Source organism: Siphateles boraxobius, unplaced genomic scaffold, assembly GCF_051911475.1.
Source record: "Siphateles boraxobius isolate OS27281-9 unplaced genomic scaffold, OSU_SipBor_1 132, whole genome shotgun sequence".
NCBI lineage: Eukaryota > Metazoa > Chordata > Actinopteri > Cypriniformes > Leuciscidae > Siphateles > Siphateles boraxobius.
Genome location: NW_027508736.1, coordinates 58,882 through 77,500, shown reverse-complemented (window position 1 = coordinate 77,500; position 18,619 = coordinate 58,882). Strand labels below are relative to the sequence as shown.

At 45.9% G+C, this 18,619-nt stretch overlaps 1 protein-coding gene across 6 annotated transcripts in view; it reads left to right on the top strand.

Moving 5' to 3' along the window:
* Nucleotides 1–18,403, top strand: part of rbpms (RNA binding protein, mRNA processing factor) — a 19,476-nt gene extending 1,073 nt beyond the window's left edge. For 2 of the 6 annotated variants that reach the window (XM_077229755.1, XM_077229753.1), the window contains exons 4-9: nt 993–1,055; nt 2,291–2,441; nt 6,919–7,037; nt 17,316–17,387; nt 17,648–17,675; nt 18,316–18,403. In XM_077229755.1, the coding sequence (XP_077085870.1) occupies nt 993–1,055; nt 2,291–2,441; nt 6,919–7,037; nt 17,316–17,378 (396 nt within the window). In that variant the 3' untranslated portion in view covers nt 17,379–17,387; nt 17,648–17,675; nt 18,316–18,403. Of the gene's footprint in view, nt 1–992; nt 1,056–2,290; nt 2,442–6,918; nt 7,038–17,287; nt 17,388–17,521; nt 17,610–17,647; nt 17,691–18,315 lie in introns of those variants that run through there. The other 4 variants (XR_013203782.1, XR_013203783.1, XR_013203784.1 and 1 more) reach the window with 4 other exon arrangements.
* Nucleotides 18,404–18,619: the final 216 nt, after the last annotated feature.

The window sequence follows — 18,619 nt, the reverse complement described above, 5'->3', positions numbered from 1 at the left end:
TCCAGGATCTTTATATTCTTTAACATGAGAATTTGAGCTAAATATGTATATGAATGTGTACGTGAAAGGAAGATGATCATTTTATAAATGATCACTCACTAACTTTAAATGTTCCTGTATTGTGACCAATTAACTATTAAACATATAAATATTTCATGTTGAGTCACAATTATTATGAGTTAAAGTCCTGTGGTGTAAAGCTAAACTTTCTTTCTTTCTTTCTTTCTTTCTTTCTTTCTTTCTTTCTTTCTTTCTTTCTTTCTTTCTTTGTGAAGCGTTAGATGATTGAAGTGTGTATTTTTAGAAATGCCTCTTATCTCTTTCAAAAGGAAGACACACTTCCTGTTTTAATGAGCGTCGGAAACAATATAATCTTAAAATGTCAATGAGAGGAACTCGCTGATAAAGTGTGTGTGAACAAACGTCTCCACAGTAAAAGCTGTGGCTTAATTAACATATAAAACAAAAACTTAGATATATAATATAATAATGCCTTATGAGAATGTAGAAATGCAGAAGGTTTGTGTGAGTTAAGTGTAGGATCAGAAAACTGGGAAGTCAGTGGAAGGACCAAAATTATATAGAAACTGTGTTTTTGTGGTGAATTTACAAGTCATTTCCGTGTGTGTGTGTGTGTGTCAGGCTCGATCCTTGTGCTTCTGCAGTGCTTCTCTATCAGTTATTAGTGTTCATTTATTGCTGGTCCGGATCTCCTTCCACATCCACTTTAATTCCTTCAAAGTCTCTAAAATCGACTGCAAAATCCTATTCAGATCAGAAACACACACATGTGCTGTAATCACATGCGTTCACCATGACAAAATCAAGTCCTGGCAGTTTTCTTGAACATCGTTTCACTGGGAAATATGTCGCATTACAATACGTAACATGTGCTTTGGAAGTAATTTCATGTTCAGTCTCTCGGTCATCTTTATGTCATTATAAACTCTGCAGTTTGAGGAGCTTTTTCTTTCCTTCTGTGTTTTCTGCAGCCGGTGGGGTTTGTAAGCTTCGACAGTCGCTCACAGGCGGAGGCCGCTAAGATCGCCCTGAACGTAAGTTTAACTCTATCATCTCAACATGACATCGCTAAAAAAAGACCAAAGGCTCCTGGTGTGGCTTCGACAGAAGACGCGTTCACACTCGATCACGTTCATCACGTTTCTGAAGGAAACAGCAGATCTGAGCTCACGAAGCGGCAGTTGTGGGAACTCAAGCAATCATCTGACAGGACACAGTGAAAATGAGTCAATCCATAGATTAAAGAGTTCGTCTGTCTCTGTTGTTTTCATTGATCCAGGATTTGGTTTTAATCTTAGTTTGAAACTGGAGAGACTGACCTTGAGAGGATTTGAGCTCTGCTGTTAATAAATCTTGAAATTAGATGGACACACACACATAATGAAAGGCAGCATTAAAATGGCTTTGTTTTGTATTATGTTGTTTCCCATGTCTTTATATGGGTTACTTACTTTCTTTAACTGAATTGTAATAAATATGATTCGTGTTTGATTACAGACCTTGACGTGAGTTTGGTCTAAATTTGATGTGAAGTCTCGATTCTTACTGATAAACGATTCACATCATGTCACACAGATAGCTGGACTGAAAACTGAAGCAAACAGTAGTTTAATACACTTAATCTCATTAGTTCAGTGTTTCTGGAGTAAAGTTGCATTAGAGGTCAACTGATGTATACTTTTTAGTGATTAGCGACGGTTTTTAATAAGCAGACTACAATCTGAACATGTGCCCATTAACCATCATAACACACCAGATTTAACCTGCGTCTGCCTCATCTGCGAATCTGACGCATTTCAACAGTCAAACTATATAGAAACAGCAGGCTAATGTTTTATTTAGACTATATACTGAAGGCGAACATTGTCGGTTTTTCCCTCCTGTAACACCAAAATATTTTTTTTGTTCTTTACCACTGTTTCCTCTGGCCTGCTCAAAGGTGGGAATATTAAAATAATTATGGACTAATCCTACAAAATAATTAATTTTCTATCATAGTAATTGATGCATAATATGACAGTAATCCAGTATGTAAAGCTGCTCTGAAACTGTTCATTGTGAAAGCGTATAAAGAAAATCCTGAAACCTGACATGAGTTCTCCACAAACTCACTTGGACTGAGACCCACCGTCTGAGAAACCCTGTAGAGATCTGTATACATGAGATGAATAAAGCACACATCATTTTAGTTGTGTGGTGCGAGGATGAGATTGATTTCAGCAAGAGGAAGACTTGTTTGCTGTAATAATGTTTGATTCCTGTTTTTCAGGGAGTTCGCTTTGACCCGGATATTCCCCAGACTTTACGGCTGGAGTTTGCCAAAGCCAATACCAAGATGGCCAAGAACAAACTAGTGGGAATCCCAAACCCTCCTCCATCCCGACACAGTCCCGGACCGCGCTGTGTCAGCCGAGACCCCTGTGAGTGAAACACACACACATACGTTTTTCTGTCTAAATGAGGACGTAACATAAATGCTTCGATTACTAACGTAACATTGGTTCCCTGAGATGACGTAAACGAGCATTGCATCAGTTTCTGATGCTATGGAGAAACTCTGTTTCTCAGAATTACTGAAGCCTGATTGGATCCCGTCTGTGCACCTCCACAGACACGTGGCATTTCAGCCGCTAGAACAGGTGGAGCCGACGGCCTATAAGTCTGCGCTGATGCCATATCGTCAGAATAGGAGTGTCCGAACTGAGGCGCGGCGAGCATCGGCTAGTGTGAGCGTATTAGTACTGCCAGCAATGCTCATTCTCGTTATCTAAGGGAACCGATGTTACATTAGTAACTGAAACGTTCCCTTTTCGATACGGTTCACTCGCATTGTCTCAGTTTCTGATGCCATGGGGAACGCAATCCAATAGCGCCATGCTACTATCCTGCGAGCCCAGCCTGAGGGCACGCGGGACCAGGACCATTATTAGGCTTATATCAAGGACTACAAGGAACATATATATGCCAACCTGGACCACAAAACCAGTCACAAATCGCATGGGTATATTTGTGGCCATAGCCAACAATACATTGTATGGGTCAAAATTATTGATTCCCTAATTTGACTGGACCCTTAAAGGAACACTCCACCGTTTTTTGAAATAGGTCTCCCCTACATTAAGATAGGTGGGCAAAAGCATTTTTGTCTCAGTGCATGCATTGTCTTAGTTTGGCAGCGCCGACGCTAGCTTAGCTTAGCATAATGAATGGAATCCTATGTTGTCAGGTAGCTTGTCGTGAGTAAAAGTGATAAAAAGATAAACAAAAAAAACCTAATTACTTCATGTGGCCTGCGTATTAACATCGAGTACAAATAGCAGTTCAGATTAAGACTAGGTGATTTCCTAGGCAGATAGGAACTATAACTTTACTTGGGACTATATTGGGTGAAGCACAGGCGAAGCACTGCTACTTGGGCGCAGAGATATCACGCAACACCTGAAATCCGTCAGCATACTGACGTGACCTGCACCGAGTATCTTCGCTTTTGGATTGTGTTGAGTTTGAGAAGTTACAGCTACAGTTACAGCAAACATGTTAATTGCCTGCATAGCAAAAGGATGTGAGAACAAGCAAAGGACATACACTCACACCACCAGTTCGTGTTGGCTCTCATCCTCACGTCCTCAGTCTGTTGAGTGATCGCAACCTCCTCCTGTCGTTCTATATACAAAGCACACAGCTCCTCTTCTGAAAACTCTGGTTCGTAGAGGTTTGGTTCTGGATCTTGACTGTCTGAAAAGTCACCCTCTTTGTCTCTCACAAAATCCGCCATGTTCATGGCCATTCACTATGTCTACTGTAGGAAAAATAGCCAGCTAATATTCAAGCCGGTATGTTGACGGAGGTTGGGGGATTTCCATAGGGGATTTCAGCTGTTGCGTGATATAACTGCACCCAAGTAGCAGTGCTTCGCCTGTGATTCACCCTAATATAGTCCCATGTCAATCTCTGCCTAGGAAATCGCCTAGTCTTAATCTGAATTGCTATTTCTACTCGTTGTGAATACGCAGGCCACAGGAAGTAATTAGGTTTTTGTTTTGTTTTTTGATCACTTTTACTCACGACATTCTACCTGACAACAGAGGCTTCCATTCATTATGAATAAGCTAAGCTAGCGTTGGCACTGCCAAACTAAGACAATGCATGCACTGAGACAAAAAAGCTTTTGCCCACCTATCTTAATGTAGGGGAGAGGGTGAATAAGCCCTATTTCAAAAAATGGTGGAGTGTTCCATGGGCTAGTTTTAAACAGACAAAATCCGTGCTTGAAGAGCAGGAATGTCTAGGTTATAAAATCTGGAAAAAGTGTATGGTGAGCCACTGCAAAGATGTCACCAATGGACACCTCACTTGACCACACCCAGGAGGCGGCCATTAAGACACTGGAGGCCAGCACTATTGCGTCCACTATCCAATTAGATCGTCTCTGCTTCGTGACTGGCAGCTCCTCCGAAGCACAGCAACAGCTGAGGACTTTGGATAGATCCCAGGATGGAACTTCACAAGTAGGTTGTTCCTTCCAGCTAGGGGTGGGCGATATAGCCTCAAAATTCTATCACGATATTTCAAGAATATTTGCGATAATGATATTTATGACGATATAGACACTTTTTTTTGTTGTTGTTGAAAATTTTCTTATGTTTATCTCGCCTAAATGTTTGCTCACTCATTGCGTTTTTACAATGTGGTAATTTTGTAAGAGTTTACACAACACAAGGAAGCTTGATTTCAATCTTTGAATTAAATGTTAAATGTGTGTAGGTCTAACACCAGTATTCAGAAATACTACAGAAACATAATAAAGTAATCAAATGTAAAATAACACAGTCTTTTAGTTCTGTTTCCTGATTAAATTAAATACATAGGGTAATAATTCTCATTCATTACAATTAAAGCTATCTTTTGTTGTTTTGACGACAACATTAATGACAGACGCATAGCCTATGGCGGCTGTCACTTTTACAGCTAGTGCACGGATCCATTGCTGTTTACATTATACTGTCTGTCACACTGTCACATGCGTTTTATACATAACCGACTGTGTTTATGAGTATACTTACCAAGACCGGAAGTTTTACACAATTTTGTGTTTTTCCCCCCATTAAAGCGATATGATCCACGAAAAATAACTTTAGTTTCTCGCGAGCTGTACTCTATGTACTCTCAGAGAGTGCGCGAGTAGCTTACTGGATAGTTTAAAACCGCTTGAATGTTTAAACTGATAAGAATTAAGAAGACTTGAAAATTATAAACTTTAGTTACGATGCACTGATGGCTAGATTGTGCAAGAGACCATTCAGTCATGTCCCGACTCCTAAACGCGCGCGAGAGAAGACGCGCGTCGGCAGCCCCGCTAGACACTCAAGCTGTTTGTGAAATTGCTAAATCGTCATCGGAGGCTGACAGGCTGCTCTCGCGCTCAGACAGGTGCTGTTGTTGTGCGTGCTAGGGAACGTAAATGCGCCATACGTCATCGCGTCGCTATATCATTGATATCGCGGTATGACACTTTTTTTATCATGTAAAAATGTATACCGGTATTATCGTGGACGGTATGATATGGCACACCCCTACTTCCAGCTGATGTTTGCAGTGTACGCTCTGGCTCCCAGGGCCGATGTGGCTCTGCACAGCTTAGAAGGGGGAGCGGCTTTGGTCTTCCATCCGAGGGACGGACTCCTCTAATGGGGGAAGCTTTATGTGCCCCTTCTGCTCCACACTGTCAACAGAGGTGAGGCCAGATGAAGAGCAGTAGTGAAAGCACACTGAGTAGGGGGCGCTCCACGACTTAGTGAGTTCTTCATGAACCTCTGGGAAGAACGGGGCTGGTTGCTGGCGGGGGGCCTGTGGCTCCTCTGGAGCCTAGCACTCTAAGTGGAACTCTAAGTGGAATCGGTCTCTTTAAAGATAGGGACTCGCAAGAGCAGCGAGGCAAGACTCATGCTCTCACAGTGAGAGCAGCTGGTCTCTGTGAAAGCAGGCAAAAGATACACTTGGTGTGCTTGTCTGAGGGAGGCAGGGGAGCCCTGTATGAGCCACACTTGGCACAACAAACGCAGCTGAATTTGCTCTTTTAAGAGTGTAATTTGCTCTTATTAGGTCTCCAGATAGCTGGAGAGGAGAAGCGCCAGGTCACCTGCACCGGAAGCCCTGTTAATCCGCTGATGAGGCTTGATCTCACAGCGAGCAGGAAGGCTTCTTTTCTCTTATCTTCTTCGGGAGTCAGCGAAGGGATGATTGTCGCGCTTGAAGGAGAAATATTCGGACAATATGGCATCCAGCGACGACTCATATACAGTACTGTAATAGTCTTAGGCACATTAGAAATATTAGTTTACATTTCCAAACATTCATTTTGCCGTTAATTTTAATAATCCAGTGAGAAAGTTGCAAACAAAGTCTGTACAAAGTTGCAAATATAAATTGTGTGCAACATTGGAATGTCGTATAAAACATTTAAAGATAAAACAGCGTTTCCATTCCATGTGTTCAAGAGAACAAAATCGTCACTTCCAGGGAAATTGGTGCAAAATATCTGTTATAAAAATGGAAGTTGCTGCAATCAAGGAAGAAACTGTGGCTCATTTTTCCTACATCAAAAATGACTGTGTGGACGAAACACGATAAATGCTATCATGTTCTCTTGCATGCGTTTGCTGGTGTTTGGGAACACAATCGTTTGAGATGCTTCTGAGAGGGAATTAAAACAAATCATTCGGATGACAGACTTTGGCTCAGGCGTTTCAGAACCACCAAACCAACATTTGAGATGTGCGATTAATTCGGTAAATGTGTTTCCATCGTAGTCCATGAACATCTTCTGCAGTGTATCAATTGAACGCATACACTTAGACTCTTCTCCTGAAAACTCATGCTAGTCCTGTTGTTGTTTAGATGACTTCACGGTGCCTGCACTGTATCCCAGCATTCCTGATGTGTGGGCATCATACCCGCTGTACCCCGCTGAACTGCCACCTGCTGCGTATGCCTACAGCTCATCACTGCACGCTCAGGTAACACACTCCTGCCTACAGTAACACACTCCTGCCTACAGCTCATCACTGCATGCTCAGGTAACACACTCCTGCCTACAGCTCTCACTGCACGCTCAGGTTACACACACCTGACTACATCTCATCACTGCATGCTTAGGTAACACACTCCTGACTACAGCTCATCACTGCATGCTCAGGTAACACACTCCTGCCTACAGCTCATCACTGCATGCTCAGGTAACACACTCCTGCCTACAGCTCATCACTGCATGCTTAGGTAACACACTCCTGCCTACAGCTCATCACTGCACACTCAGGTAACACACTCCTGCCTACATCTCATCACTGCATGCTCGGGTAACACACTTCTGCCTACAGCTCATCACTGCATGCTTAGGTAACACACTCCTGCCTACAGCTCATCACTGCATGCTCAGGTAACACACTCCTGCCTACAGCTCATCACTGCATGCTCAGGTAACACACTCCTGCCTACAGCTCATCACTGTATTCTTAGGTAACACACTACTGACTACAGCTCATCACTGCATGTCCAGGTAAAACACTCCTGACTACAGCTCATCACTGCATGCTCAGGTAACACACTCCTGACTACAGCTCATCACTGCATGCTCAGGTAACACACACCTGATTACAGCTCATCACTGCATGCTCAGGTAACACACTCCTGACTACAGCTCATCACTGCATGCTCAGGTAACACACACCTGCCTACAGTTCATCACTGCATGCTCAGGTAACACACTTCTGCCTACAGCTCATCACTGCATGCTTAGGTAACACACTCCTGACTACAGCATATCACTGCATGCTCAGGTAACACACACCTGATTACAGCTCATCACTGCACGCTCAGGTAACACACTCCTGACTACAGCTCATCACTGCATGTCCAGGTAAAACACTCCTGACTACAGCTCATCACTGCATGCTCAGGTAACACACTCCTGACTACAGCTTATCACAGCACGCTCAGGTAATACACACATGACTACAGCTCATCACTGCATGCTCAGGTAACACACTCCTGACTACATCTCATCACTGCACGCTCAGGTAACACACACCTGCCTACAGCTCATCACTGCACACTCAGGTAACACACTCCTGTCTACAGCTCATCACTGCATGCTCAGGTAACACACACCTGACTACAGTAACACACTCCCGACTACATCTCATCACTGCACGCTCAGGTAACACACACCTGCCTACAGCTCATCACTGCACACTCAGGTAACACACCTGACTACAGTAACACACTCCCGACTACATCTCATCACTGCACGCTCAGGTAACACACACCTGCCTACAGCTCATCACTGCACACTCAGGTAACACACCTGACTACAGTAACACACTCCCGACTACATCTCATCACTGCACGCTCAGGTAACACACACCTGCCTACAGCTCATCACTGCACACTCAGGTAACACATTCCTGTCTACAGCTCATCACTGCATGCTCAGGTAACACACATCTGACTACATCTCATTACTGCACGCTCAGGTAACACACACCTGACTACAGCTCATCACTGCATGCTCAGGTAACACACTCCTGCCTACAGCTCATCACTGCATGCTCAGGTAACACACTCCTGCATACAGCTCATCAATGCATGCTTAGGTAACACACTCCTGACTACAGCTCATCACTGCATGCTCAGGTAACACACACCTGACTACAGCTCATCACTGCATTCTCAGGTAACACACACCTGATTACAGCTCATCACTGCATGCTCAGGTAACACACACCTGTCTACAGCTCATCACTGCATGCTCAGGTAAAACACTCCTGACTACAGCTCATCACTGCATGCTCAAGTAACACAGTCCTGACTACAGCTCATCACTGCATGCTTAGGTAACACACACCTGACTACAGCTCATCACTGCATGCTCAGGTAACACACTCCTGATTACAGCTCATCACTGCATGCTCAGGTAACACACTCCTGCCTACATCTCATCACTGCACGCTCAGGTAACACACTCCTGCCTACAGCTCATCACTGCTTGCTTAGGTAACACACTCCTGCCTACAGCTCATCACTGCATGCTTAGGTAACACACTCCTGCCTACAGCTCATCACTGCATGCTTAGGTAACACACTCCTGCCTACAGCTCATCACTGCACACTCAGGTAACACACTCCTGCCTACATCTCATCACTGCATGCTCGGGTAACACACTTCTGCCTACAGCTCATCACTGCATGCTTAGGTAACACACTCCTGCCTACAGCTCATCACTGCATGCTCAGGTAACACACTCCTGCCTACAGCTCATCACTGCATGCTCAGGTAACACACTCCTGCCTACAGCTCATCACTGTATTCTTAGGTAACACACTACTGACTACAGCTCTCACTGCACGCTCAGGTAACACACTCCTGACTACAGCTCATCACTGCATGTCCAGGTAAAACACTCCTGACTACAGCTCATCACTGCATGCTCAGGTAACACACTCCTGACTACAGCTCATCACTGCATGCTCAGGTAACACACACCTGATTACAGCTCATCACTGCATGCTCAGGTAACACACTCCTGACTACAGCTCATCACTGCATGCTCAGGTAACACACACCTGCCTACAGTTCATCACTGCATGCTCAGGTAACACACTTCTGCCTACAGCTCATCACTGCATGCTTAGGTAACACACTCCTGACTACAGCATATCACTGCATGCTCAGGTAACACACACCTGATTACAGCTCATAACTGCACGCTCAGGTAACACACTCCTGACTACAGCTCATCACTGCATGCTCAGGTAACACACTCCTGACTACAGCTCATCACTGCATGTCCAGGTAAAACACTCCTGACTACAGCTCATCACTGCATGCTCAGGTAACACACTCCTGACTACAGCTTATCACAGCACGCTCAGGTAATACACACCTGACTACAGCTCATCACTGCATGCTCAGGTAACACACTCCTGACTACATCTCATCACTGCACGCTCAGGTAACACACACCTGCCTACAGCTCATCACTGCACACTCAGGTAACACACTCCTGTCTACAGCTCATCACTGCATGCTCAGGTAACACACACCTGACTAAAGCTCATCACTGCACGCTCAGGTAACACACCTGACTACAGTAACACACTCCCGACTACATCTCATCACTGCACGCTCAGGTAACACACACCTGCCTACAGCTCATCACTGCACACTCAGGTAACACACCTGACTACAGTAACACACTCCCGACTACATCTCATCACTGCACGCTCAGGTAACACACACCTGCCTACAGCTCATCACTGCACACTCAGGTAACACACTCCTGTCTACAGCTCATCACTGCATGCTCAGGTAACACACATCTGACTACATCTCATTACTGCACGCTCAGGTAACACACACCTGACTACAGCTCATCACTGCATGCTCAGGTAACACACTCCTGCCTACAGCTCATCACTGCATATTCAGGTAACACACTCCTGCATACAGCTCATCAATGCATGCTTAGGTAACACACTCCTGACTACAGCTCATCACTGCATGCTCAGGTAACACACACCTGACTACAGCTCATCACTGCATTCTCAGGTAACACACACCTGATTACAGCTCATCACTGCATGCTCAGGTAACACACACCTGTCTACAGCTCATCACTGCATGCTCAGGTAAAACACTCCTGACTACAGCTCATCCCTGCATGCTCAAGTAACACAGTCCTGACTACAGCTCATCACTGCATGCTTAGGTAACACACACCTGACTACAGCTCATCACTGCATGCTCAGGTAACACAAACCTGATTACAGCTCATCACTGCATGCTCAGGTAACACACTCCTGCCTACATCTCATCACTGCACGCTCAGGTAACACACTCCTGCCTACAGCTCATCACTGCTTGCTTAGGTAACACACTCCTGCCTACAGCTCATCACTGCATGCTTAGGTAACACACTCCTGCCTACAGCTCATCACTGCTTGCTTAGGTAACAAACTCCTGACTACATCTCATCACTGCATGCTCAGGTAACACACTCCTGCCTACATCTCATCACTGCATGCTCAGGTAACACACTCCTGCCTACAGCTCATCACTGCATGTCCAGGTAAAACACTCCTGACTACAGCTCATCACTGCCTACAGCTCATCACTGCATGTCCAGGTAAAACACTCCTGACTACAGCTCATCACTGCATGCTCAGGTAACACACACCTGATTACAGCTCATCACAGCACGCTCAGTTAACACACTTCCGACTACAGCTCATGACTGCACGCTCAGGTAACACACTCCTGACTACAGCTCATCACTGCACGCTCAGGTAACACACACCTGACTACATCTTATCACTGCACGTTCAGGTAACACATTCCTGACTACATCTCATCACCGCACGCTCAGGTAACACACTCCTGACTACAGCTCATCACTGCACGCTCAGGTAACACACTACTGACTACATGTCATCACTGCATGCTCAGGTAACACACTCCTGACTACAGCTCATCACTGCACGCTCAGGTTACACACACCTGACTACATCTCATGACCGCGCGCTCAGGTAACACACTCCTGACTACATCTCATCACTGCATGCTCAGGTAACACACTCCTGACTACATCTCATCACTGCATGCTCAGGTAACACACTCCTGCCTACAGCTCATCACTGCACGCTCAGGTAACACACTCCTGACTACATCTCATCACTGCATGCTCAGGTAACACACTCCTGACTACATCTCATCACTGCACGCTCAGGTAACACACTCCTGACTACATCTCATCACTGCACGCTCAGATAACACACTCCTGACTACAGCTCATCACTGCACGCTCAGGTAACACACTCCTGACTACAGCTCATCACTGCACGCTCAGGTTACACACACCTGACTACATCTCATCACTGCATGCTCAGGTAACACACTCCTGACTACAGCTCATCACTGCACGCTCAGGTAACACAGTCCTGACTACAGCTCATCACTGCACGCTCAGGTTACACACACCTGACTACAGCTCATCACTGCACGCTCAGGTAACACACTCCTGACTACAGCGCATCACTGCACGCTCAGGTAACACACTCATGAATACAGCTCATCACTGCATTCTCAGGTAACACACACCTGACTACATCTTATCACTGCACGTTCAGGTAACACACTCCTGACTACATCTCATCATCGCACGCTCAGGTAACACACTCCTGACTACAGCTCATCACCGCACGCTCAGGTAACACACTACTGACTACATCTCATCACTGCATGCTCAGGTTACACACACCTGACTACATCTCATCACTGCGCGCTCAGGTTACACACACCTGACTACATCTCATCACTGCGCGCTCAGGTAACACACTCCTGACTACATCTCATCACTGCATGCTCAGGTAACACACTCCTGACTACATCTCATCACTGCACGCTCAGGTAACACACTCCTGACTACATCTCATCACTGCACGCTCAAGGAACACACTCCTGACTACAGCTCATCACTGCACGCTCAGTTAACACACACCTGACTACATCTCATCACTGCACGCTCAGGTAACACACACCTGACTAAATCTTATCACTGCACGCTCAGGTAACACATTCCTGACTACATCTCATCACTGCACTCTCAGGTAACACACTCCTGACTACATCTCATCACTGTGTGCTCAGGTAACACACTCCTGACTACAGTTCATCACTGTATGCTCAGGTTACACACACCTGTCTACAGCTCATCACTGTATGCTTAGGTAACACACTCCTGACTACAGCTCATCACTGCATGCTCAGGTAACACACTCCTGACTACAGCTCATCACTGCATGCTCAGGTAACACACTCCTGACTACAGCTCGTCACTGCATGCTCAGGTAACACACACCTGATTACAGCTCATCTCTGCATGCTCAGGTAACACACACCGGTCTACAGCTCATCACTGCATGCTCAGGTAACACTCCTGACTACAACTCATCACTGCATGCTCAGGTAACACCCTCCTGACTACAGCTCATCACTGCATGCTCAGGTAACACACACCTGACTACAGCTCATCACTGCATGCTCAAGTAACACACACCTGATTACAGCTCATTACTACATGCTCAGGTAACACACTCCTGCCTACAGCTCATCACTGCATGCTCAGGTAACACACTCCTGCCTACAGCTCATCACTGCATGCTCAGGTAACACACTCCTGCCTACAGCTCATCACTGCATGCTCAGGTAACACACTCCTGCCTACAGCTCTCACTGCATGCTCGGGTAACACACTTCTGCCTACAGCTCATCACTGCATGCTTAGGTAACACACTCCTGCCTACAGCTCATCACTGCATGCTCAGGTAACACACTCCTGCCTACAGCTCATCACTGCATGCTCAGGTAACACACTCCTGCCTACAGCTCATCACTGTATTCTTAGGTAACACACTACTGACTACAGCTCTCACTGCACGCTCAGGTAACACACACCTGTCTACAGCTCATCACTGCATGTCCAGGTAAAACACTCCTGACTACAGCTCATCACTGCATGCTCAGGTAACACACTCCTGACTACAGCTCATCACTGCATGCTCAGGTAACACACACCTGATTACAGCTCATCACTGCATGCTCAGGTAACACACTCCTGACTACAGCTCATCACTGCATGCTCAGGTAACACACACCTGCCTACAGTTCATCACTGCATGCTCAGGTAACACACTTCTGCCTACAGCTCATCACTGCATGCTTAGGTAACACACTCCTGACTACAGCATATCACTGCACGCTCAGGTAACACACACCTGACTACATCTTATCACTGCACGTTCAGGTAACACATTCCTGACTACATCTCATCACCGCACGCTCAGGTAACACACTCCTGACTACAGCTCATCACTGCACGCTCAGGTAACACACTACTGACTACATGTCATCACTGCATGCTCAGGTAACACACTCCTGACTACAGCTCATCACTGCACGCTCAGGTTACACACACCTGACTACATCTCATGACCGCGCTCAGGTAACACACTCCTGACTACATCTCATCACTGCATGCTCAGGTAACACACTCCTGACTACATCTCATCACTGCATGCTCAGGTAACACACTCCTGCCTACAGCTCATCACTGCACGCTCAGGTAACACACTCCTGACTACATCTCATCACTGCATGCTCAGGTAACACACTCCTGACTACATCTCATCACTGCATGCTAAGGTAACACACTCCTGCCAACAGCTCATCACTGCATGCTCAGGTAACACACTCCTGCCTACAGTAACACACTCCTGACTACAGCTCATCACTAAACGCTCAGGTTACACACACCTGACTACATTACATCACTGCAAGCTCAGGTAACGCACACCTGACTACAGCTCATCACTGCACGCTCAGGTAACATACACCTGACTACATCTCATCACTGCACGCTCAGGTAACACACTCCTGCCTACAGCTCATCACTGCATGCTCAGGTAACACACTCCTGACTACAGCTCATCACTGCATGCTCAGGTTACACACACCTGACTACATCTCATCACTGCACGCTCAGGTAACACACACCTGACTACATCTTATCACTGCACGCTCAGGTAACACACTCCTGACTACATCTTATCACCGAACGCTCAGGTAACACACTCCTGACTACAGCTCATCACTGCACGCTCAGGTAACACACTACTGACTATATCTCATCACTGCACGCTCAGGTAACACTCCTGTCTACAGTTCATCACTGCACGTTCAGGTTACACACTCCTGCCTACAGCTCATCACTGCACGCTCAGGTTACACACACCTGACTACAGCTCATCACTGCACGCTCAGGTAACACACACCTGACTACATCTTATCACTGCACGGTCAGGTAACAAACTCCTGGCTACATCTCATCACCGCACGCTCAGGTAACACACTCCTGACTAGAGCTCATCACTGCACGCTCAGGTAACATACTACTGACTACATCTCATCAATGCATGCTCAGTTAACACACACCTGCCTACAGCTCATCACTGCATGCTCAGGTAACACACTCCTGCCTACAGCTCATCACTGCATGCTCAGGTAACACACTCCTGCCTACAGTAACACACTCCTGACTACAGCTCATCACTGCACGCTCAGGTTACACACACCTGACTACATCTCATCACTGCAAGCTCAGGTAACACACACCTGACTACATCTCATCACTGCAAGCTCAGGTAACACACACCTGACTACAGCTCATCACTGCATGCTCAGGTAACACACACCTGACTACAGCTCATTACTGCACGCTCAGGTAACACACACCTGTCTAAAGCTCATCACTGCACGCTCAGGTTACACACACCTGACTACATCTCATCACTGCAAGCTCAGGTAACACACACCTGACTACTGCTCATCACTGCACACTCAGGTAACACACTCCTGACTACAGCTCATCACTGCACGCTCAGGTTACACACTTCTGACTACATCTCATCACTGCAAGCTCAGGTATCACACACCTGACTACAGCTCATCACTGCATGCTCAGGTTACACACTCCTGCCTACAGCTCATCACTGCACGCACAGGTTACACACACCTGCCTACAGTTCATCACTGCACGCTCAGGTTACACACACCTGCCTACAGTTCATCACTGCACGCTCAGGTTACACACACCTGACTACATCTCATCACTGCAAGCTCAGGTAACACACTCCTGACTACAGCTCATCACTGCATGCTCAGGTTACACACTCCTGCCTACAGCTCATCACTGCACGCTCAGGTTACACACACCTGCCTACAGCTCATCACTGCACGCTCAGGTTACACACACCTGACTACAGCTCATCACTGCACACTCAGGTAACACACACCTGACTACATCTTATCACTGCACGCTCAGGTAACACACTCCTGACTACATCTCATCACCGCACGCTCAGGCAACACACTCCTGACTACAGCTCATCATTGCACGCTCAGGTAACACACTACTGACTACGGCTCATCACTGCACGCTCAGGTAACACACTCCTGACTACAGCTCATCACTGCATGCTCAGGTAACACACTCCTTCCTACAGCTCATCACTGCACGCTCAGGTAACACACTCCTGCCTACAGCTCATCACTGCATGCTCAGGTAACACACTCCTGTCTACAGCTCATCACTGCACGCTCAGGTAACACACTCCTGCCTACAGCTCATCACTGCACGCTCAGGTAACACACTCCTGTCTACATCTCATCACTGCATGCTCAGGTAACACACTCCTGCCTACAGCTCATCACTGCACGCTCAGGTAACACACTCCTGTCTACATCTCATCACTGCATGCTCAGGTAACACACTCCTGCCTACAGCTCATCACTGCACGCTCAGGTAACACACTCCTGTCTACATCTCATCACTGCATGCTCCTGTAACACACTACTGCCTACAGCTCATCACTGCACGCTCAGGTAACACACTCAGCCTACAGCTCATCACTGCACACTCAGGTAACACACTCCTGCCTACAGCTCATCACTGCACACTCAGGTAACACACTCCAGACTACAGCTCATCACTGCACGCTCAGGTAACACACTCCTGCCTACAGCTCATCACTGCACACTCAGGTAACACACTCCTGACTACAGCTCATCACTGCACGCTCAGGTAACACACTCCTGTCTACATCTCATCACTGCATGCTCAGGTAACACACTCCTGCCTACAGCTCATCACTGCACGCTCAGGTAACACACTCCTGCCTACAGCTCATCACTGCACGCTCAGGTAACACACTCCTGTCTACATCTCATCACTGCATGCTCAGGTAACACACTCCTGCCTTCAGCTCATCACTGCACGCTCAGGTAACACACTCCTGTCTACATCTCATCACTGCACGCTCAGGTAACACACTCCTGCCTACAGCTCATCACTGCACACTCAGGTAACACACTCCAGACTACAGCTCATCACTGCACACTCAGGTAACACACTCCTGCCTACAGCTCATCACTGCACACTCAGGTAACACACACCTTTAAATGCCAATCCCATGCATCTTTTTCATTATCTACATGTATATTGAAATCGCCAACTATAAGGACTTTATCTGCTGGCTGTACTAACTCCTAGCCCTAACCTGGTTAACTGTAGAGTTAGAGAGTTATACAGATGAGTATGCCTCTTTCTCTACAGCTAGTGATCTACTGTACACATGAATGTTAATGATCATACAGATGTTCTGACTGGAGTTTTGTGTGTCAGATTCGCTGGCTGCCGACTGCCGACGCAGCCAATCAGGGCTGGAAGAGCCGACAGTTCTGTTGACGCATATATGTGAGTTTAACACACATTCACACGCAAGGCACTGCATCATCTTGATAGTTGACTAATCTAAACATTATTAGAACGATTCATTGACTATTTGGTCCATGTTTCATTTGATCTGAACTATTTTAACACAATCACAGAGGAAACGATCTTCGTGAGGAGCTGACTGAAGCCCTACATTATCTGAAAACAGTGTCATGTTCGTCAGTCTGCATGTGTGACGCGACAGACGAGTTCCTGATCTTTCTTTCTTTCTCTTCTGCCAGGTACAGCTACGTCAGTCTGAAGCGAGAAGTGAGTATCTGTTATGTAAGTGATAATGTTCAGTCTGTCGCTCATTGCCACAAAATAAACCACACACACACATCAGAGGCATTTATTACACAGCTACACACCAGATAAATACACACATGGATGTGGAATATTGATTTGAGTGTAAATGATTATGTGAAGGAAGAGTGTGGACTGATGCACAGAAACAAGGTCATGAATGAAATTCAGTGTCATTATACACAAATATAAGAGCATTTATATCCACTAACACAGACGCATCATCAGTGCTTCATTACTACTGACATGAAAATCTGGTAATAATTATGTTACATGACTAAAATAACCAATAACAATGTTATAAATTTGTATTTGTACTTTTGATGAAACTCTTATCTACTTGATGTGACGAGAATAATCTTGAACAAATGTACAATAAAGAGCAAAGGAACATGTTCCTGAAGAAATTCATCTTTATTAATAACATGCACAAAAACTGTATCTCCTATCCTGTTTTTAATGACATTCTAATGTTTTAAGTATTAATCATGTGCTTGTGTGGTGAATGATGGAGTCAGATTACAAGTACTTGATTTGTATAAACACATGACCTGTCCTCTGTTATGGCTCATTTATACTCTTTACTCTGTTTTTGGTATTGTAGCTTCTGCTGTGAACCAGGACAATCACAAGCTCCACAAGAACAAACCTCGTCCTCTTCTCTCCTCTTCTCCTCTCCTCTCTTCTCTTCTCTCCTTTCCTCTTCTCTTCTCTTCTCTTCTCTTCTCTTCTCTTCTCTTCTCTTCTCTTCTCTTCTCTTCTCTTCTCTTCTCTTCTCCTCTCCTCTCCTCTCTTCTATCCTCTCTTCTCCCCTCCCTTCTCCTCTCTTCTCCTCTCTTCTCTTCTCTCCTTTCCTCTTCTCTTCTCTTCTCCTCTCCTCTCCTCTCTTCTATCCTCTCTTCTCCCCT